The 21266-nt window shown below is 46.1% G+C and overlaps 4 protein-coding genes across 17 annotated transcripts; 2 read left to right on the top strand and 2 right to left on the bottom strand.

The window, feature by feature from the left end:
• Window positions 1–1906: 1906 nt before the first annotated feature.
• On the bottom strand, window positions 1907–16451 carry LOC108035039 (PDZ and LIM domain protein 1). 14 transcript variants are annotated; one of them, XM_017110385.2, is made up of 10 exons: window positions 16227–16451; window positions 13777–13925; window positions 12826–13129; window positions 5958–6101; window positions 5820–5876; window positions 5489–5568; window positions 4868–4939; window positions 3134–3293; window positions 2550–2588; window positions 1907–2491 (listed from the first exon to the last, which is right to left on the bottom strand). In XM_017110385.2, exons 1-10 carry the CDS (start codon window positions 16434–16436, stop codon window positions 2405–2407), a joined length of 1302 nt encoding a protein of 433 aa, XP_016965874.1. In that variant the 5' UTR covers window positions 16437–16451; the 3' UTR covers window positions 1907–2404. The 14 variants fall into 14 exon arrangements, with proteins under 14 accessions (XP_016965874.1, XP_016965876.1, XP_016965875.1 ...); XM_017110387.3 differs by lacking the exon at window positions 16227–16451 and adding an exon at window positions 14350–14634; XM_017110386.2 differs by lacking the exon at window positions 4868–4939.
• LOC108035038 (cell division control protein 6 homolog) lies at window positions 6248–9455 on the top strand. The gene is made up of 2 exons (XM_017110383.3): window positions 6248–8361; window positions 8423–9455. The coding sequence occupies exons 1-2, from the start codon at window positions 6762–6764 to the stop codon at window positions 8839–8841; spliced, it is 2019 nt and encodes a 672-aa protein (XP_016965872.1). The 5' UTR covers window positions 6248–6761; the 3' UTR covers window positions 8842–9455.
• A 416-nt stretch (window positions 16452–16867) lies between the features above and the next one.
• On the top strand, window positions 16868–18747 carry LOC108035561 (TBC1 domain family member 13). Its single transcript, XM_017111230.3, has 5 exons — window positions 16868–17021; window positions 17090–17169; window positions 17229–17704; window positions 17843–18366; window positions 18421–18747. The coding sequence occupies exons 1-5, from the start codon at window positions 17002–17004 to the stop codon at window positions 18533–18535; spliced, it is 1215 nt and encodes a 404-aa protein (XP_016966719.1). The 5' UTR covers window positions 16868–17001; the 3' UTR covers window positions 18536–18747.
• Window positions 18694–20850, bottom strand: LOC108035560 (cytosol aminopeptidase-like). The gene is made up of 3 exons (XM_017111228.3): window positions 19591–20850; window positions 19072–19536; window positions 18694–19014 (listed from the first exon to the last, which is right to left on the bottom strand). Exons 1-3 carry the CDS (start codon window positions 20641–20643, stop codon window positions 18874–18876), a joined length of 1659 nt encoding a protein of 552 aa, XP_016966717.1. The 5' UTR covers window positions 20644–20850; the 3' UTR covers window positions 18694–18873.
• Window positions 20851–21266: the final 416 nt, after the last annotated feature.

Here is a 21266-nt window from a genome sequence, read left to right as displayed (position 1 = left end):
TGCACAACTACTAGCCTCGCTCACTCTCTTTTGGCCAAAATGCGGCTCTCTTGGCTGATTTACAACAGCTGTTTTTGGGTGGCTCAGCCCCAAAACCTCCCGAGCTCGACTGTCACTTCCGTTCGAATCATAGTAAGAGTTCCGCTACCCTCGACCTGGGCCATTGTTAAAGGTTTTTGTGTAACCCTACGTGATCTCGGTCAACAGCTGTTAACTTGGCCAACAGAGAGGCAGCTGATCAACACCCGAAGGGGGCGTTTGAAAACTTTCCCGAATCTGTCACTGGCAAATGCAGCACCTATATACCACCTATACCTCATGCAATGCTTCAAAATACATTGCGGTTGCCTCCTCCAAAGTATACACATCTGAGCCCATGCAATGGAATCTTGATGACTTCCCATTAGATAATCATGCCCAATTAATCGCTAGACTCTCGAGGAAGAGGTCAATGCGATCGGAGGAGAGCCACACCCGAGTCAAAATCGAACCCAACAAGTGCAGAGCCGCCTCCATTGTTTGTGACCTAAATTGCCGCAAACGTTTTTCATTGGCGCCCAACTATGTAGCCATCCATCTATTTGTGGATAGCTACACTCAGAAAAAAATCGTTTACTGTTTCGCTTCCTCTCATAAACAAAACTTGAGAATACTTTCGTATTGATTTTAAGCACGTTTTTTCTCAAACTTACGAGTTATAAAAGTTGAGAGCGTTCACACAAAATTCATTTCAATTTGTTATTATGCATATAACAAATATATTATTCTTTTAACAAATATAAGAGATTACATTATTATATCAAGCTTACAATAATCTTATTTTGTTGTATCGCTTTCTCTCGTAAGCAAAACTCGAGAGTACTGTCGTTTGATTTTAAGAACGTTTTTTCTTAAACATGCGAGTTGAGAAAGATGAGAGCGTTCACACATAATTAAGTTTGATATTGTTCATATAACAAGTTTATTATTCTTTTTACAAATATAACAGATTGCATTATAATTTCAAGCTAATATTGATCTTTTTTGTTGTGTGCAATCCTGGCTTTTTTCTCATTTCCATTTTTTGCGTGTATCTATCTACCTATCTATCTGAATCTGAATCTGGCGTTGCGTTCGCGTTGCGGTTGAATGGGTTCAAGCGATCTTCGATGTCGCCGATTGCCAAATCTCTTGCTGCGCTCCCATACGATCATGTGATCGTGTCATTAAGCCCCCATAAGTCCTCCTCCGAATTTGATATTTGAGACGTCGACGCGATTACAATTGCCACAGAGCACCCTTTACGTGCTGTTGCCATACGCATACGCCCTGGATTTGCATAGATATAGATTGGCGCACTCGACAAGGTCGTTTTGGGGGTGTAGTTGTAATCGCAGTTGTAAGGCGAAATGGGGCTGACCGCTTAATGGGATCGCTCTGACATTGTGCCAGCTCCAAACAATCGAAAGAAAAGCAACCACATTTGTGGCTTACTTAGCCGTGAAGTGAAAGTACATTATGTGTTGCAGACAATTGTTATGCACATTACACACGTACGCTCTCGAGTGACTTATTTCCATTCAAATTAAAGTCAAATTTATGGGTTCGCTCAGTTCGCGGCTCATGTGTGCATATAGTTTCAATATAAATACGTTTAATTGCCGGAATGATTGATGGAATAAGTGCAGATTTGCAGCGTCATGTTATGCAAAGATTTTCGGCTACTCTTTAGGGGTCTCTTTTTGGGTTGGGCTCTACTTACTTATGCCATAAAGAAGGCAGACACACAAAAGAGCTCGTCATATTCAAATCATTGTGATACAATTACATTGCCGGCGTGTTGAAACGTCTGATCCGAATTATATCACACTTAAAATGTGAGTTTCAGGTGCGGGCATATGCAAATTAAAACCCATAATACACTCAATTCTTCGGTCCAATAAAATTCACTTTATTAATTAAAACATTCTGTATATCTATTACATTCCATGACTAGAATCACTCGGCGTTAACCCACCTGACGGCTGTTAACTTAGAATCAGCGTAACATAAACATAACAATAAATCAAAGTGCCTGCTTATTTAGTTTACTTTTCTTTTATTTAATTAATTTATATAGATTTTACTATTGCATATGGAGACAGTAAATGGGTTGGGGCGGAGTTAATTTGTGGGTGTTTAAATTGTAGACATATCATAGATTTATTTCGATGCCAATCGTTTACCAAACCAATTTGTCCATAAGCTTGTTAGTGCTTCACAATTCCTTGTCGTTCTTCATATAATTTATTGAGTAAGTTAAACAGAATTTCATAAAAATCCGCTAAATATGTTAGGAGATAAACAACTGTCGGTGCCGACTGCAGCACATGTTGCTGGTGTTTCGATGGTGTTGCTGCTGTCGCTGGTGTTGCTGCTGCAGTTCCTAGTACTCGGTGGCACCAATGACGCTGTACATGAGACGATTGAAGGAGCCGCTCTGGCGTATGTTCTCATCGTGGGTGTTTACCACCTGGGAATCGAGTATATCATTAACATTCACTTAACAGCGGCCTAACAGAGCTACTCACATTGTACGGCGGCCGGGATACTGGCGCTGATACTGGTTTCTGTAAGATCATTCGGAGGGAGTGGAAAGATAAGATATTGCTTAATAGATCTGGCGGATTCCAGCAGTTTCGGTTAAAAACTTTTCAGATGCAATCTCCAACTGTTATGAGCGTTGGTTAATGTTACTCTTCGTTAGAATGCCAAAAAGATGTGTGTGTGCTTGTGATTTGGAAAATATACACAAAGATGGTGTTAATGGATGTTTAGTGTAGTTCGATGCCAGCCGGTGATCGATCAAAAACCAGGTTAGTAACTCTACCACGTCGTTACAGCGCGTTAACATGCCGCCAGACAAGGACACACAGACACACTGTTGACTAACATTCGGTTGGTGCAACTGTACGCGTTTACATTGGCACAGAAAGAGAGACAGAGCGAGCGAGATAGGAACAGAGAGAGACAGATAGACTTTGTACAGGATGAGCTTGCGATATTGATCGAGCGATATTGTCGGATGCCTTCACATAGAGTTTTGACTGAGGTCGGTTTGATTGAGAGATTGGCTTGATTTGATTTGATTTCGAACGGTTGGGCACGATCTTACCTTTCCTGGAACCAATCTATTCGGCTGATAGACCTTAGTCTGCACAGGAATGGTTACTTCCTGTGGCGAGGACTGGCCATAGTTGCTGTAGCCGCCCTCTTCTTGAATGGCTCTGTAGGTATCGCTGTTCCTGGGATCGTACTGGACAGTTTTCTTATAGCTGCTCGAGGGCAGTGGTCAGTGATTCGGGGTTTGCATTGAGATCGTTGAAAGCGCCGTTATTTTGGTCAATTGTTCGTTGGTTTTTTGTTGGGTGTTATGCAAGTTTTCAATAATTTTATTTTTTAAGTCGTTTTATTGTTGTTGGTTAATCGAGATTCATAAAAAATAGATTGGTTTTTTGTTTTTTGTTTTTTTTTTTTGTTTTTTACATCGGTTGAGTAGCGTGAGACAGAGTAGTGAGAGAATAGAAAGAGAAAACAGGATGTGCACAAAATACGTTAGAATTATTTTGTTTTGTTGAAGTTGTAGTTTGTAGTTGCTGTTGTTGGTGGGCAATCGAGTGCTTCGTAGTCTTGAAACTGCACACTCCTCAAACGGATTGCGATTAATAGGAAACTCATTAACAAATTCCTTACGAGCTAGTTATTAAGAGTAATCGAACAGAACTGCATAACAAGGTGTGAGATTATATGATTAATATATCATCGGATGAGCTGAAGCCTTGAGATGGGGCGGGATTAGGTGGGTGGTTAGTTGGTTGGTGTGGTTAATGCTGGATGGGTTGCGATGGGCGTAGGAACTCTCGGTGCTGTCTCTCGAACAGTTCGTAAATATAATTCAGCAAACGTCTTTTAGTTTAGGATTAGTCTTATTTGGGGGGCGGGTGGTCGGAAAGGGGTGGGGGAGGGTCTTTCAGCAGGGGTCTTGGGAAAGGGAGGTTGGCTCTTTGTCTAGTAGTATTGGGGGGAGTTTTTGGCTACTATTTCTTTGATCATTTGTTTTGTTGATAGAGTAGTTGCAGTTGCTGCTGGCGCTGTAGACGTTGTTGCTCTGCAAGTTGGTCTTTTTGCTTTTGTTGCTCCAGGATTTTACGTTTTTGTTCCAGGAAAGATAGATCGATGAAAATTCTAACATTAATCGTGCAGCTGAGTTCTAAGTATTTCAGGGTCTACGAGCTAGAGAGGTTCGGTTGTTTTTGTGAGGGGGTTAATCTATAAGAACAGCACCTGACCTACCAAGAACCCCTTCCCGATGTACCTGCGCCACCTTTGCCATACCTTTCGGATTGTAATAGCCCAACAAGAAAGCCTCAAGACAAACAAGTTTCGCTGGGGTTTCGGAGATAGATAGATAGTTTCCAGAAATACACGTATTTACACAGTAAAGGTTTCCATATCACAGACTCAGGTCGTGGGAGCTTTTCTTTGCAATAGGAAGGTTCGGGAAAGACTTAGGAAACACATAGACATAGACAGCAGAGCACATGCAATCGGGTTTTGGACTAGTGTCGTGTTGTTTCTGTTGTTCTGACATAGATACTGCATCTGGGTTTTACAGATTATATGGTACTGTTGTTGTGGTTGCGGGAGACAACAATAATCGGGGGTTATTCTGTACAGACAGGCGGGGAGAACACGGGAGACTTGGTAAACATTCCTCATATTCAATTTGTCTCAAGGCAAGCTCAGGTTCAATCCCAAGATCTTGCCCGTATGCTTTCCATATCAAAGTGAGAAGGATTCAATCAAAGAACGAAATCAGGCTGTGCTCAAGATATGAATTTACTTTTACCCGTTAAGTTTCGTTGGCAAAGGACGATGCAAAGGACTGTCCTTCAAGCGATTGCTTTCGCTTGTGGCGAAGCTACAACAATATACATAGAATATATATAGAGGTATATAAGGTATAGAGAGTGGTATTTATAACAGAGATCCGGCAGTGGGCGAGTAGTACGTACAACATCTATGGGCTGGTTTTTCGTTTGAGTGTTCGAATGTGGTGTCTATCGTATCGTGTGTGCTTCGGTTTAGTAAATTTCGTTTCGACTTTGATTTTGTAGCTTTTTGGGTTAGTGGATTATGGCCGCAGCTTAACCAGGAACCAATTGTTGTGGCTTATGTGGACCTTAGGCTACTCGTAACCGCAGTCGTGACTCGCTGTATTAGTTTCAAGCTAATAGGCGCATTTCGAGTGGCTCTCTCTCTGGCAAAAAGAAAAGCTGCTTCGGGAATTTCGAAGAGTTCTACGCTGGTTTATTCAAAAATTGCAAAATCCAAAGGAAGATAGCGTAAATAATAGGCTTAAGTGTTCAATTTGACAAGCGTTTTCCAAAGTTCAGATATTAGTGGTTTTTCATTGTTTCGAGCTTAGAATAGGAGTTTCCAGATGCTACATTTCTGGATGGCAACTTACGGAACTGTAGATCTGATGGTGTCCTCGATGTTGTTGTTGGAGTACAGGCCGATGGGCGAGTTGAATTGCTTGTGGAAGACCTGAAAGTTTAGAGATAATAAGTAACACGATCTCTAAATTTTGTTTCATCATAACTTAGGGTTTATAAGAAAAGTGTCTCAATCTTTTTGATTTTTTACAAACTATTGTTTCCAAATAGAACAGATAAATATAGAGAATGCATAAGTGAAACACAAATTGGAAATTATCATACTAACAAATTACAAAATGTAGAAAACGGGTTTTTATATTGACTTAGTTCGTTAGGATTTGGGGACTCCCCTATACTTACGCGGCCAGTGTCGGCCTCAGAACCGACAACCTTGTGCAGCATGGTATCGGCCACGCGCTGGGAAGATAAATAGTAATAAAAATTGATATAACATCAGAATATACAAATTATTTTAAAAGTGCCCATCCTGGTTCTCACCTGCTTCATGATACTGTCATGGTAGTCGTGTCCTGGGTGGGCGCGCACAGCCGGGTTGGGGTAGTGCCTCAAGTAGGACTCTGTCGTGGGCGCATCCTTCTTCACTTTGGCGCCGGGCAGGACCAGCGGAGTTGTTCGGTAGGGCTGGAAAAGGCAATGGAACCGCACACCACGTGATCAGTGAAGATAAACGACTTTGTTTATGCCAAAACGACCAAATGGCAAAATGATATAGTATAAATAAATCAGCAAACGATTACCAGAGTTTCGACGAATCTAGAAGTCTTCAGATCTTCGCCCACTGTGCCTAGGTATTAATATTATTATTCTCCTTTGAGCGTGTGTGCATCATTTTTTCTTCGCTATAGCTAAATTCCATTTTATGTGCGCCCGTTTATATAATTTAAAAATATCCCACAGCCAGAGCAAATATTTTTAGGCGCTTACGTAAGCGTGTTCAGCGTCCAGCGTTTTGTATTTTCTATCTGCCGCGAAGCGTTTTTATTTTTACCAGGCCGTCCACGAGCGAGTGTGTAAGTAATTCAATATAGGCGGGCAGTCGTTTTCAAATGTTGTAACTAAGCGCGGCTAATCGATAGACGACGATCAGTGGTGAGCAGCTCTGGGCCAGGGTTGCCAGATGGCCAGGCCAGGCTTGATCAGCTGTTGTTCGGGGCGAATGGCCAATGGTTTTGCGCGCTTTTTTGACTGTGACTGGCCAGCTGAAGAATTCTAACGCACGCCTTGGCTTTATTAACTAGTATTACTAACCAACTGCTGACTGATAAACTAAAAACCGCTTGAATGGCCGCCGTACGTCGCTCCACGCGCCTGAGCAGCATCAGCAAGGCGGCCGCCGCCTCGCCTCTGCCGCAGTCGACGCAGACGCCGCGTCGCTCGGAAGTTTGGAAACGCAGGCAGCCGCAAAAAGTGATCGTCGACAGCGACGAGGAGGAGGCGGTGACCTGTGACCTGACCAGCCCCGTTTCAGAGAACAACGAGAACCGCAACCTGCTGAACAAGATGGACAAGATCTCCCGGCGCAGGACCTCGCAGGTGCAGGTGGCTGCGGCCCATCAGCTGGAGCACCCAAAGACGCCACGCAGCACAAAGAAAACAGCCCCATCAGCTGCTGTTTCGCGGGCCAAACGCGAGCAGGCCAACCGCGAGGCCACCATCGAATTCTTGGATAGCGATGAGGAGGAGCCGGAGGCCGATCCGCTCCATGGCTCGCCGCCCAAGCAGCGGAAGCTGCAGCCACTGCCACAGCACCTGATCAGTCCTTCGCGGCTGCTGGACAGGCTTAGTATTGACGAACGCCAGGAGGAGGAGGCGGAGAACAAGACTGACAGGGAGCAGGAGGTGCTCCACCAGAAGCCCCGAAACGAGGAGCAACAGAAGCCACGTGCAAAGCCTAAAGCCACCCCGCAGGAGGATCCTCTTGCTCTGCCGCAGGCGAAACCTCCCACCAAGCTGGTAAACAAACCCCAACCGAAGCTGGAGAAATCCCAGCTCAAGAAGCAGCCAAAATCCCCCACCAAAGAGGAAAGCCAACAGGATAACCTGCCCTCGCCCTCCCGCAACAAGTACCAAAACGCAAGACGAGTGCTAAACAGTGCCGAGACCCAAAACCTGCCAGGGCGAGAGGCGCAACTTCAGGAACTCCGAGAATTCTTCAGCAGCCATTTGGAAAGCCAGACCTCCGGCAGCCTATATGTCTCCGGACAGCCGGGCACAGGGAAGACCGCCTGCCTGTCGCTGCTACTGAGAGATCCGGAGTTCTCTAAGCGTCTGCAGCGCGTCTACATCAACTGCACCAGCATTGCCAGCGTGGGAGCCGTTTACAAGAAGCTCTGCGCCGAGCTCCAGCTGAAAGTCAGCGGACGCACCGAAAGAGACCACTTGGAGGCCATACAGCGTCATTTGAGGACGGCTAAGCGAATGCTTCTGCTGGTGCTGGACGAGATCGATCAGCTGTGCACCAGCAGGCAGGAGGTGCTGTACACGATCTTTGAGTGGCCTGCCCTGCCCAGCTCCAGGATACTGCTAGTGGGCATTGCCAATAGCTTGGATCTCACAGACCGAGCCCTGATGCGACTGAATGCCCGGTGCGAGCTGAAGCCCCGGCTGATGCACTTTCCGCCCTACTCCAAGCAGCAGATCGTGGAGATCTTCAAGTCGCGCCTGGCCGAGGCGGAGGTGCTGGACGTCTTCCCGCCCGTCACGCTGCAGCTGCTGGCGGCCAAGGTGAGCGCCATTAGCGGGGATGTGCGAAGGGCCCTGGACATTGGAAGACGTGTGGTCGAGATTGCAGAGCAGCAGAAACGCGACGGCGAAAAGGAGTTCAACATGAAGGCTCTGCAGCTGGAGGGCAAGGAGGCAGTGGAGGCCAAAGAGAAACAAGGTGAGTAACCACAGAACTTTTCATTTACATTTTGAATTAATAATCATTGTTTCCTTTTCAGACACTCTGAAGCCCGTTCAGGTCACCCAAGTGGCTGCTGTGCTGAACAAAGTCTATGGGGCCTCGCAGAATCTGGAGGAGGACATCGAGGCCTCCTTCCCGCTGCAGCAGAAGCTGATGCTGTGCACCCTGGTGCTGATGCTGCGCAACGAGCGCAACAAGGACATCAGCATGGGTCGCCTGCACGAGGTGTACAGGCGGGTGTGCGCCAAACGCAACATCCTGGCCCTGGACCAGGCGGAGTTCACGGGCACCGTGGATCTGGTGGAGACGCGGGGCATCCTGCGCATCATGCGCAAGAAGGAGCCGCGCCTGCACAAGGTGCTGCTGCAGTGGGACGAGGAGGAGGTGCATGCGGCCCTGAGCGACAAGCAGCTGATCGCCTCGATCCTCAGCGACACCAGCTGCCTGAGCAAGTGACGATCTGGACGATTACCTCTAGGAAATTGGTGGGCCAGACAAGCCGCTGGTTAATTGCGCATTTCTCTCATTTTCATTCACCTTGGGGACGAACATTGTATATGTATAGGAATACTTCTTGACGCTAATTTTAAAATTCGTGGCTGGCGCAAGCAGTGAAACATTTTGAAATATCATTTGAGGGTCACTTTCGACATATTGCCTCTTTCTGACTATTAATTGAATCGAGTCTTTGGGATTTTATGTTTGCCATAAATTTAAGTAAATGTTGCGCCCATCATCTATTTCTAATCCGATCCGTTGACCAATAAGCTCTAGACAATTCGTTTCCTGTTAGCCCTAAGCAAATAAGAATAAACCAAATAGTTCTGTAGTACACAAAAGTGAAAACAATTTCCACTTTCGCTGCGCCACAGGTCTTGCGCTTGGGGCGTGCCAAGTGTTGGCGAAAGTCTGCCATTGTTTTTCGAGGCGTTCTTCAGATCGCAATGGGGCAAATTAACACCACCGACTATACGTGTGGGTTTGCTGGCCATCTCGACATGAAATTAATTTCTTCTATAATCATTTTGTTTATTTATTTGCTGGCTTATTGTTGTTCTTCCTGCGCTCTCTGCTCTAAAAATACCCGCCCGTTTGGGTGGTATGAATTACATTGAGCACACTGCTCGGCAAGAGCGCAATGAAAATATGTTTTTTCAAAAACTCTGCTGGCCGTTCGACGCGTATTGACGAAAGTCGAACAAATGTTTGAATAATAAGCTATTTGCAGAGAGGCGGAGAGGACCGACAGCCAGATATATGCAGGAATTTAGCTAAGGCTCTGGTACATGGCGCTCTATATTCTGGTTTCTGACTTGTATGTGTTTCTGAGGGAAAAGTAAGATGAAAACCTCGGAAAATACACACGTTGGTTCACTTGTATTTGAACTTGAATTCCAAGAGCAAATGTTTGACGGCAAAGGTGAAGTGTTTCATCTGGACTTGGGCTATGTAGGAGTAGTCAGCCGTCTGTCAGGCAGGTGGAGCCTGTCTAGAACTCTTTGTTTATAAGTCACAGCATGGGAGGTGCTCTGTTTTGTATCGAAAATATCCAGAACTAAGTGGATTTATCTCGAAGATAGTATGTTTATGGGTAGTAATCCCTTAGCACTCAAATAGTATCCTTAAACAAGGTTGTTACTTATTCACTGGTTGCTTACTTGGTATTGGATGCACTCATTGAGGTCTGGCTGCTCCTTGTAGTAGACTGGGGATCCGTTTTTGAACTGAACGTACTCCATTTTTGCAATGTGTGTGTGTGTTTGGGGCTTTAATTTAAACTCCTTCGGTGGCCAGAAGTCGAACGAAATAGAAACGAGAGAATATTATAGCCAGGAGCAGTTACGCAATGGGAGATCACGTCTCGGATTTATAATTTTGCCAAATTATTTCTTGTTATGCTTGCTAGTATTGTTATTTTTCTTGGTAACTTGCTTTTTCGGCACGTTTAAATCAACGCTGCAGCTGGTGAGATCGTAGATCGTTTCACTAGGATGCACTGCAAAAAGGATGCTCGAGCTCGAGTCTTGTATTGTTGTTTATTTTTCAATATTCCGAACGCAACTGATTTGAAAATTTTCAAATGCTGGCGAATTATTGCTATTCCGACTGCGCGGAATTCCAATTTGGCTATATAGTCGCATCGGTATTGGTCGGAGAGCCTCTGTCTGTGTGGGCCATGTAGAGGCGTGAGTGCTGACGGTCAGAGGCCGTTCGACCCACGCACCCACACCACCCCAGCCGGGGTCTTATGTGCCTTCCGAGAGAGCGGAGACTTTTTAAATACACAAAATATGCTTTTGTGCAAATAGCCTGTTCGCCGTATAAACTTGGACTTGGTGTGATCTATATATTTTCCCATTTTTTTTGCCCGCCCACGCGCCCTGGCCACCCACCACCCCCTCCGAACGGATGTTGTTGTTTGTCCTGCCGCCCCAGTTGGGGATTATTCACACATAACAGCTCGCCTATATGTTTTAATTGCTGCTTTGTGGAGCAATTTCACATAGCACTTTTTCGCATTTCGAAAATTAGGCACAAATATTTATCGCACCCGAGGTTATTGTTTCGCCCGAATGCAGAAACATTAATGTTAAATCGCAGCCGCAAGATGGAAATATGGGTTTACTCATCTCTGTTTCGCTGATTGGTCGATTTGTCAACTTGTAGAGACAGTTCCAAAGATGCCGAACCAAGATCTCATCACTATTGGCATTGGCGTTCTGTGGTCTCCTGGCTGTCATAAGCAATTGACATTGGAGCAGGCCATTGGACAGATCATTTGATGTTGCGGACGGTCCGAAAACACACGAGCAGGTGTAATTAGCCTTGGAAGGCTGTAGGAAAGATTTCAAGTTCGATGGAAGATCCAAGGAACGCATAACTTACACGGAATCGTGTTCTGTTTTTCCCACTGCGAAGGTTGCAGTTCACCCGGCCATAGGAATCTTTTTCGGAAACTCAAGTACACAGGGAAAAAATAGTAAGCTTTTTAAAGTACAATCTTTAGGATCGAAACCGCTTGGTAATATCCAGAAAAAAATCTTTAAAAAGGGAAATAAGAAATACAAAAACCCATATGACAATATTTTTTTTAATAGGAATTTCTTCGCAGGATTTTAACTAATTTGATTAACTAATTTATTAAAGCTTGTAACATACAAATGTAAGATTAATATTGCTATCAAATTTTGACTGATTTTCTCATTTAATACATTTTCATAAAAGATTTCCTATATTTTCTTTGTGTACCCACATTGTATGTTTAAAAAAGAAACCAAACGATCAATAAACAAGCCGTCTGATGGTTTTTTGGTGCGCCCAACAAAGAGGATTTAAGAACACAAATAGAACGCATCCAAGGTAGATATTGGCCGTAAATTAGTTGGAGCAAAGTACAATAACCCCCGAAAGCTGATGATGGGAATGGCCACGCCAACCCTCGGCGAGGTCACCTGTTCTGGAACTTTTGCCCGACACCCTGTCGGCACTTCTGTGTGACAAATCATCAAACATCAAAATCATATAGGTAGGCACCTTGATTTTTATTTTGGTGCCGCATTGGCAAACAGAAACTGCGACCTTGGCCAGTGTCTTGATTCATTAGCGTCGTCATCCGCGGACAATGGGGCACTTGGAGGGGGCGGTGTTTCCTTGGACGGACAGTGGATCAAAATCATCGCCTTACACCTGACTCGTCCGCCCGTGGTTTCGAAAATATCTCTTGCTTATTTGCGTCTTTGCCCATTGGCATTTGCCGCAGAGTTTTCGTGGGCGGGCAGTTCTCTGTAACAGCTTCTGACTTGTGTTTGCCTGATTCCTCGCCAATTTCCACCTGCACACTGCGTCACTGGGCCTTTTCCTGCTCAGCGCCCCGGTCCCTCGATCCGCGGGCTATATTTAGCGGGTGTAAGCGGCGGGACCTTGACCACCAACATTGCGATCTGCTGATGTCAGCGGTTCAGTATATTCGGATTACAAAAAACCGTTTTCTAGATTTTACAATGTGTTTTTCACGAACATTCTCAATATTTACGCACACTGACAATGAAAATTAAAATTTTAATTTTTTAGGATTTTTAAATGAAGAATTTCTGCTTTTTCGGAGGCAAATATGATTTCCTTTTACATTTTACACACACTTAACAAAATGACAGCCGAAAAGTATGCAACATTTATCTGCAAGCGCTTCGGGTTTGAAAAACATTTTCAATATTTTGAAAATCTTAATGTATGTGTTACACAAATCAGATTAATGTACTTAAACAATTTTTAAAACTTTGATTTCAAATAAATCAGTTTGTATTTTTAGTTTAATCTTTGGAAAAGTAAATTTAGGAAAATTTTGTTTTCGAAATAAAATAGAATTTCTATGATTCACAGATTGAAGCCCACTTCTTATTAAGTAAAAGGTGCCTAATTAAATATATATATTAAACTCACCTGGTTTACAATGGCGGCCTGCTCCTCATCGACGTCCTGTTGATGATCCCGAGTTGGCTTGGGCGAGAACACAGCCGAGGGCACCTCGTACCCCCCGGAGGAGTTCAGCTGGGGGAACACGGTCTGCGGCAGAGTGTCCACTGGCAACTGCAGAGCCCTCTCGAAGTGGCTGGGTCCAGGCAGAAAAGGGGAGGGACCTCGGTGGGGCAAGAGTTCCGGAGTGGCCGGAGGCAAGGTGGAGTTGCTCCTCGATCCTGGACCCGCCTCTTGGGTGCCTCCCTGCGTGTAGGCGATTTTGTTGTCCCTAAAATGTTAAAATAGTTAGTCTTTCTAATAAAAATAAGAGTAATTCAAGATAATCATATCTAAATTCCGCTATTCGAACTTTCCTAAATGTATAGAGGGCGGAGTTTTGATAATGAGGTAAAAATATGGTGACTATCGCAACTTCAACTTACAAAAGTTCTAATATCAACTTTGGCGACGAAAAATGATTTTACATTCTTATAAGTTTAAACACTATCAACAATTTACTCATTCACCAAATAAATTAAGAAACATCTTGCACAATCTTAAATATTTGTAATATCCGTTTTCCGTTCATGAATTAATATTTTTATGATAGCTCACTCATAAAATTCTATATTGGTTTCCATAAAAATAGTTTTTAATAGCTACTTCAAAAAATGTGTAGCTTAATATTTTAAGATCAGGATTCATAATACAGAATTTTTATTGCTTTTTAAGTAGGTTGTAAATTTGGTTCCCTCATCTGAGGGAAATAATTTTATAAAAAAGAAAAGAATATTTTTAGAGAATAAATCAAAAGTTCTTTGAAAAAGTAAGGTATTTTTAGCCTTGAAAATTTCTTTTCCACCTGAAACACACGGAACTTGTCTTTGACCTCCCCCTCCCGATTTCCCCCTCAGGAAGACGGACTTCCTGGCTCACCTGTGCACCACCAGGCGGATCTCGTTGCCAGCACCGCGGAACAGCTGCTGTGCATCCGCATGGCTCAGGTCGCGTGCATCGTACTCGCCGATCTTCGAGATGATGTCGCCGCGCAGCAGCTCCCCGTGCGACGGGCTGCCCACTTGGACCTGCGAAAACAGTGGGAAGGTCACTTCACATGCACACAGCCGAAGGGTCCAGCCTTGACACGGATTTATGGGGTGCCTAAATAGATGCAGACAGAATTATGATCGAAAGACTGTGCGCCGGTGTTTACATCGCAGAGGAGAAAAGAGGGGCGGGCAATGTCTTGGGCTATTTTGTTTGCGCCTCAATTAGTTTTACTGGCGTCGCATTTTGGCAACGGCTGCAGCGCCCATTGTTGCTGTGCTCGTTTCGCTATTTTGATTTGTTGTTGTTTATCTGAGAGCTGAGAACCTAACAAGAACGCGGAGCGGGGGCACAAAGGCCAAGTTGCTTTGCCAGCCCAGCGAGTGTGCATCGTTTTGATGAATGGACCACAGCAACGGCGACCACAAGGCGACAGTGCCCGGTTGCATAACGCCCGTTTACCCTGGTGATTATCAGCGGCGTGTCCAGGTCGTTGCCGCCCACCAGGCGGATGCCCCAGGGCGTGGCCTGGCCGTCGCGCACCAGGACCACCGCGAACTCGTGCAGCTTGGGGCTCATCCCGATGACACTCGATCCCGCGGATCCCGATCACTGGCTCATCAAGAGCGACTGTTGCGAGCCGAAACTGTAGTCTGTTGTTTGTGTTTTTCTGGCCTGCCAGGCGCAGGCGGCGCGAGATTGCAGTCCGTTAAGCGTTTTGTTCGATCGCAAAGCTGCTCAAGTACTAATTTTAAAATACAATTCGTTTTCCTTGCTGCAGCAGCGGCAGAGTCTTGCTGTACCACGAGTACACTGCGCCACAAATGTGTATCGTATACATAGACAGCTTATATCCGCCGGCAACGGCCACTACATGCTGAGAAACATGAATTCGATTGGCGAATCCTAATCGTTAAATGGCTTTTCCGCCACAGAGTACTCCGAGTTGTTCAGAGAGCTTGTTTGCTCAAGAAAATTGGGAAGTCTGCTTAGTATTCGCCTCCTCAAGAGCCACATTCCGTTTAGGATAACAAGGCGTATACTTGATAAGTGCTTGGAGATCAAGTTACGCATACGCAGGGGTGTCTCGTTGGTGTGATTATTATGCTCCAAAGAAGAAACTGGCACTGGTTTACAAGCATTTTGGCATATATTATGCACATGCCTAGACGTCACAATAAAACTATCTTTTGTGTTTTTGGAATGGAAGGTTAATAGGGTTAAATACCCTTTAAAAATATTCAAAATTATAATAATAAAATGAAGAACAAAATACATTGCAAACCTAAACACAATCTTCATTTTTTTCAACCCCTGTAGAGCATTCAAAAACCACCTCGCATTCAAAAGCTTTTCCCCCTCTTTGTTCCCATTGTTTGACTTGACGTGTGCCCTGCATTTCAGGCATTCTGCATTTCGCTGACCACATTTTGGGGCAGCACTTGATCCAGTTGCAGGCCGACCCTGAAGAAATGAATGCCACATGTCATCATCTATTCAGATGTTTTGATGAACATGCTCGTTGCCCAGAGGAAATCAAGTATCTGGGCATCTGTTTTTCCTCTACACTTTCAGGCATTTTATTAGTGTTTTTCCCAGACTTGTTTGCCGACGATGAGGCAACCGAGAGAGTGTAATTAAATTTATTTACCGAGGCGGTACTAACAGAGCGGAGCAAAAACAACGAATTCGCCACAAACATGCTAGTCATATCAGATTTTTATAGCATTAGTCAATGGAAAAGTCTATGTTCAACGTGACGTATAAGCAATATGCACGGGTCAACGGTTGAAGGACGTTGCTTTCCTCTAAACATGCTCGGTTTTGGCAAGATTTTTACTTTTTACAGCGGATGAATGTTTTCCTGCCTTTCGGCTTTCCGCCGATGTATACACAATATATGGCTTGCCATTTTATTTTTCATTTTAAACATTCTGTTTTCGGCACTTTTTGGCTGGCTCTTGAAATGTTTTTACTATTTGCGGCTTGAATTGTTTTCATTTCATTTTCATTTGAAATTTTTGTAATGCTTGGCGGTGACTTTTGCTCTAGATCGGCCCAGAGTGTGGTATAAAAATATCGTGGCAATGGAAATATGGATCCATCCATCTTTCTGGGCCACTTTACTTGGCCAAAAGTGCAGCAGTGGCCAATTAATTAGATTTGGCTTGACAAATTTACGAGCCGCCAGGGGCGAAATGCTATTGAACTGATTTCTCTGAGACGGCCTGGTGCGAATTGGGGCCACAAATACGAGCACACGCGTGCGATGATTGACAAGCCGGGCGATTTAGGGGGGGGTTTCTCGATTTTCTCGGGGTTTTTCTTTTCGGACTCACCCCCACACTCGGCTCGTCGGCGAAACGGACGCGCTTCTTCAGCCCGCTGCTGCTGCGCCTTCGGCAGGAGGGTGGCAGCAGGGGCACCAGGGGTGGATGGAGCGGGTGGGGCGGCTGTGGGCGGTAGGAGGCTGGAGATTCGTAACCGGGCACCTTCCAGAAAGCCGGTCGACTGTATGACGCGGACGCCGATGATCTGCTGGTCGTCATTGCTGGCCAGCGACTAGCGTAAACAAAGAAATGCTCCGCACATTCAGAAATGTGCGCTAAATTCTACTATTCGAACGCGTCTGCTCGCGACTGCGTGTGTGTGTGCACTACTAGGCAATTGAAAAACCAAGGAAAAGCGCACGAAAAATCGGTGGAAATGAGCGCATACATAATTATATTAATCACTCGACAGGCATGCGGGTGAGAAAGGGTAGAGGGGGGAAACTATGAATGAATGGGAGAGTGTTTTTGTCAGAAAAGTTATGGGAGCAGGGTTAAGATGGCTTAACTAACACTTTTGGGGTTTCATTTCGAATTATCACTTCAAATTATGCCGCCTTTCGACAGTATGGGCAGCACTGGTTTCGATAAATCGATAACGGCGGTACATTTGCGTTTTGTCGACTTATCGATATCGCCGTTATCGACAACCGCACCACCCACCACCATCCAAGTTGTTGTTTTTACCACGATATCTCGCATTTTACGAAGATAAAGCCTCAATTAAAACCAAATAGGGGCCCTGCATGGACCCAACGAAGCCCCGCCCACATAGCGTTGCAACATGTCTATTTTCAAGGCGCGGTATGCACTCTCTTCCAAGGCTAACAAAACTGGGACATAAACAAAGACTTTCTCCTACCGAATTGCAGGGTCAAGGAATTCGAGGATGTTTTGGCGGGAGAGCAGGATGTGATTGACCTGAAGGAACTCAGGAAACTAGCCTTCAATGGTGGGATATAATAGTTGTTTTTGTGAATCCCAAAACACTCGAGTCTCAACAATCCACAGGTGTGCCCGATGTGCAGAGTTTTAGAGCCCTGAGCTGGAAGCTCCTCCTGGGCTACTTAAGCCCCAGGCGCAGCAGTTGGACCTCAACGCTGGCTCAGAAGCGAGCCCTGTATAAGCAGTTCATCGAGGAGCTGGTCCTGCCCCCCGGACACTCGAGCAACGGAGGTGATGCCGACGGCGGAGGAGATGCGGACAAAGCCGATTCGGGGGGCGTTGGCCTGCAAGATCATCCGTTGAGCGAGGGGCCCGAGAGCGCCTGGAACACGTTCTTCAACGACAACGAATTCCTGCTGCAGATCGACAAGGATGTGCGACGCCTGTGCCCGGACATATCCTTCTTCCAGCAGCCCACCGACTACCCCTGCGAGATTGTGGTCCACAGCAAGGGGGAACATGGAAGGAGGCTTCACGAACGAGTGGTTCCCGCCGTGCTGAGCTCAGCGAATGTGGAGCGCAAGGGCCTGGGCATGACCAAGGTGAGTTTCAGACCGAGAGACTGATAGACAATAAGCTCAGAATGTGTTGTTTTATGCTTATCATGTGGATTTTAGCAGCAAGTAAGTAAGCTCAGCCCATCTCAACACAAATCTTATAAACATTTCTCGTCTATACAGATAAATTTGATCACTAAACGCTCCGTGGAGAACTATGCCGCCATGGAGGAGGGCCAGGAGGCCCACTGGGAGGTTGTGCAACGCATTTTGTTCATATACGCCAAGCTGAATCCCGGCCAGGGATATGTCCAGGGCATGAACGAGATTGTGGGACCCATCTACTACGTAATGGCCTCTGATCCGGACCTCTCTTATCGCGCCCACGCCGAGGCCGATTGCTTCTTCTGTTTTACCGCCCTGATGAGCGAGATACGAGACTTCTTTATCAAAACCCTAGACGATGCAGAGGGCGGCATCAAGTTCATGATGGCCAGGCTATCGAATATGCTGAAATCAAAGGACCCAAACATTTACGAGCTGCTCAAGAGCCAGGAACTGCATCCGCAGTACTATAGCTTCAGGTGGCTCACACTGCTCCTCTCGCAGGAGTTTCCACTGCCGGATGTGCTGCGCATTTGGGATTCCGTGTTTGCGGACGAACAGCGCTTCGATTTCCTCATTAAAATATGCTGTTCCATGATTTTGTAAGTCAACTTGTTTATAGTATAGAGCAGAAACTAATTTTATGCATTTTTCAGAATCCAAAGAGAAGCCATTTTGGAAAACGACTTCGCTTCGAATGTGAAACTGCTGCAGAACTATCCTCCTATCGATATTAACGTTGTGATTACTCATGCCGGTTCGTTGGCGTAGCAGACGTCCACGGATATACCCCCAATGCCCAAATGCTTGCAAAGCCCCATTAGTTCGTCGGTTATCAACGGAAAGAACCAAGCAATCAACTACATTCTAGTTAGCTCCAATCTCCGAAACGCACCTTTACAGGAACTCCAATAAGTATACACGTAAAGTTACTTTTATATGACTTGAAATTTGTATGTCATTAAAGAACGAATTAATTTTAACACTCAGTGGTCCCAATCAGATAAATGTCAGAACGTTAAAGAAGTCATAGGTTGGTCAGTCGTTAAAAGAATGTCGATGAACGTGTGGTGGCATCGTCTGATAAAACTAAAACACCGCTCAAAGTATCACTTGTTTAGCTTGGGAGCCGTGTCCTTGCATATGGACTGCGCAATAAACTCGATGAGTGTCCTTGTGGGCCGTCCGGCCATGCCCTGTCGCAGATACTCGAACTCATCGCCGCGGGTGATCATCACATTGGTGGCGTCCTGGAAGGAGAAACCGGATCAAATCAACGACCTAGGGAATGCAAGGACGGCACTTACAATATGCATCCACTGGCCGCACGGAACGAATTCACGCAGGAAGGCGGCGGCCTTGCAAGGGCGTCCTCCACGGCCAATGCCGTAGTTCTGGACATCACTGCGTCCTCCGGCTCGCACCGCCTTGCTGTAATAGTTCCACAGGGGGAAGCGCCAGACGCGATCACCAGTGTGCATACTGGCGTGCTTGATCTGCTGCCACAGAATCTCCGAGTTGGTGAACACTCCACAGGCCGCCTCATCCAACGCCTGGCGCATGTATCCCGAGCAGGTGCCAATGTCAATGATGCACTTGGGGCAGAAGTTCTGCCCGTACAGAAGAGCATCCGCCAGCACCAGTACATCCTCGTGATCTGTGCACTGCACCTCAATGGTCTTGCCGTTCATGGACTTCACCATGTCGCCCGGACGGAAGGAGTTGCAGCCAATAACGTTCTCGCACAGAGGGATCAGTCCGCGGATGTTGACCTAAGGGCGGGATTATAATGGGAGGATCTACCCAAACAAGTTCAAGTGACTTACAGGCAACCTAAGTCCAGCCACGGCTCGACAGGTGGCCACAACGACGGCCGCTCCTGTCATATCGCCCCGCATGTGGAAGAGCTCTTGTTTTTCTTTGAGGCACAAGCCACCCGCATCGTATGTTACTCCCTGTCCAACCAGGACAATGGGACGTTCTTCGGCACAGGTTCCGTAGTAGCTCAGCTCCAGGAAGATGGGTGGCTCGCAGGAGGCCTTGCCCACCGCCAGGAAGGCGTGCATCGACTGGCTCTCCGCCCAGCCCTCGACCTTGACCTCCACGTTCACACCGGATTTGCAGAGCACCTCGACCACGTTCTGCGCAAAGGCGGTGGGGGTCAACAGATTTGAGGGCATCTCCTGCAGCTGGCGGGTCAGGTTCTGGGCAGCAGCCTTTTGCAGGCCAATGCGCCATCCTTCAATGTCGCAGATCTCATCCTTGGTGGCGTACAAATCGATCGAGGGCACCGAGATCCTCCGCTTGGGATCGCGCAGCTCCTGGTAGATCCAAATACCCAAGGCAGCTCCCTCCGCGGCAGACTCTGCGTGCCCACAGTTCTCCACCTCGATCCGGTCGGTGTCCAGCTCTGCGAGAATCCTGCACGCATCGGCCACCGAGCGCCGGATGGCCTCCTTCTGCTCGTCGAGCACCTCGTACGGGTTGTAGCCCAGGCACTCCTTGCCCAAGCCGATGACCGCCACCGCCGAGTAGTAGGGCACTCGCTCCGGCTCCACGGCGAACAGGAGGCGGGTCTCGCCCCTCTTGGGCATGGGGCCCGACATACGCAGCACCTCCAGCAGCCGGCCATGCGTCTTCTGCACGTTGTACTTCCAGCCGGTGGGCGTCAGGATGCCGGCATCGTTCTTGTCCTCCTCGTCGGCGTAGACCCCGATGACCAGGCCGCGCGACGGCGGATCCGCGCAGATCTCCATCTGCTGCAGCTGCAGCATCTGGTTGATCGCCTGCGAGGCGTACCTGCGGTGGCGCACCACCTCCGGACGGCTGATGACGAGCTTGCAGGCCCGGGATATTGCGTGGCGCGAAAACCGAAACATGTTGCTTGAAGTTGAACTTAAAACTTTGATCAGAACAAAAGGATACTACTAGGCTTGAAAACTTGCTCTTCGATTTTCTGTGCCGCGTTCAAAATAATTCATAGAATTTTTCACCCAGATTAGCTAAAAATGTGTACGTGTTCAACCTCGAAACGAATAAAAATGAGACTGAGCTCGTCCAATGTGGCACCTCTTCGACGAGGCACTGACAGAATAACCCCAAAGGTTGCTAGATCTTCGAGATTGCACTTATAAGGCAGTGCCTGCTTGGAGTTTGGGAATATCTTCTCAAAATGGTTACGCTGTTATCAAAAGCACATTTTTCTTAAAAATATCCTTTCTTTAAATTAATCGTATGGTAAATCTTACTAATATTTCATCAAGCAAAGCACAAAAATAGTCTTCGAACTCACAAATAATAAACAATCAAAGGAAGCCCTAAAAATATTAAATATTGTTAATAAATTATCTACAAATTGAACAATTGCATGGAAATGTAAGGTACAGAGTTTTCCAAACATTTATTAAATTGTCCAATATCCTAATGAACCTAATGCCACAATCCATATTACAACCCCAAGCCAAGGCATCAGCTAGTAAATTCGTTCTTTGCAATTATTTAT

This window comes from Drosophila biarmipes, chromosome 3L, assembly GCF_025231255.1.
Source record: "Drosophila biarmipes strain raj3 chromosome 3L, RU_DBia_V1.1, whole genome shotgun sequence".
NCBI classification, from domain to species: domain Eukaryota; kingdom Metazoa; phylum Arthropoda; class Insecta; order Diptera; family Drosophilidae; genus Drosophila; species Drosophila biarmipes.
Note: the sequence above shows the minus strand (reverse complement) of the source record. Positions and strands in the feature narration are given on the sequence as shown.

What these genes read in the sequence shown, in the direction of transcription:
- LOC108035561 (XM_017111230.3), top strand. Translation starts at nt 17,002, where the DNA reads ATGTCTATTTTCAAGGCGCG. An exon ending in CAGGAAACTAGCCTTCAATG is followed by an intron (nt 17,170 to 17,228) that starts GTGGGATATAAT and finishes AACAATCCACAG; the next exon opens with GTGTGCCCGATGTGCAGAGT. An exon ending in AGGGCCTGGGCATGACCAAG is followed by an intron (nt 17,705 to 17,842) that starts GTGAGTTTCAGA and finishes TCGTCTATACAG; the next exon opens with ATAAATTTGATCACTAAACG.
- LOC108035039 (XM_017110385.2), bottom strand. Translation starts at nt 16,436, where the DNA reads ATGACGACCAGCAGATCATCGGCGTCCGCGTCATACAGTCGACCGGCT. An exon ending in ATGACAGTATCATGAAGCAG is followed by an intron (nt 5,877 to 5,957) that starts GTGAGAACCAGG and finishes TTATCTTCCCAG; the next exon opens with CGCGTGGCCGATACCATGCT. An exon ending in TTGCCAACGAAACTTAACGG is followed by an intron (nt 3,294 to 4,867) that starts GTAAAAGTAAAT and finishes GCCCTCGAGCAG; the next exon opens with CTATAAGAAAACTGTCCAGT.
- LOC108035560 (XM_017111228.3), bottom strand. Translation starts at nt 20,643, where the DNA reads ATGTTTCGGTTTTCGCGCCACGCAATATCCCGGGCCTGCAAGCTCGTC. An exon ending in TGGCTGGACTTAGGTTGCCT is followed by an intron (nt 19,537 to 19,590) that starts GTAAGTCACTTG and finishes TCCCGCCCTTAG; the next exon opens with GTCAACATCCGCGGACTGAT. An exon ending in GCGGCCAGTGGATGCATATT is followed by an intron (nt 19,015 to 19,071) that starts GTAAGTGCCGTC and finishes TTCTCCTTCCAG; the next exon opens with GACGCCACCAATGTGATGAT.
- LOC108035038 (XM_017110383.3), top strand. Translation starts at nt 6,762, where the DNA reads ATGGCCGCCGTACGTCGCTCCACGCGCCTGAGCAGCATCAGCAAGGCG. An exon ending in GGAGGCCAAAGAGAAACAAG is followed by an intron (nt 8,362 to 8,422) that starts GTGAGTAACCAC and finishes TTTCCTTTTCAG; the next exon opens with ACACTCTGAAGCCCGTTCAG.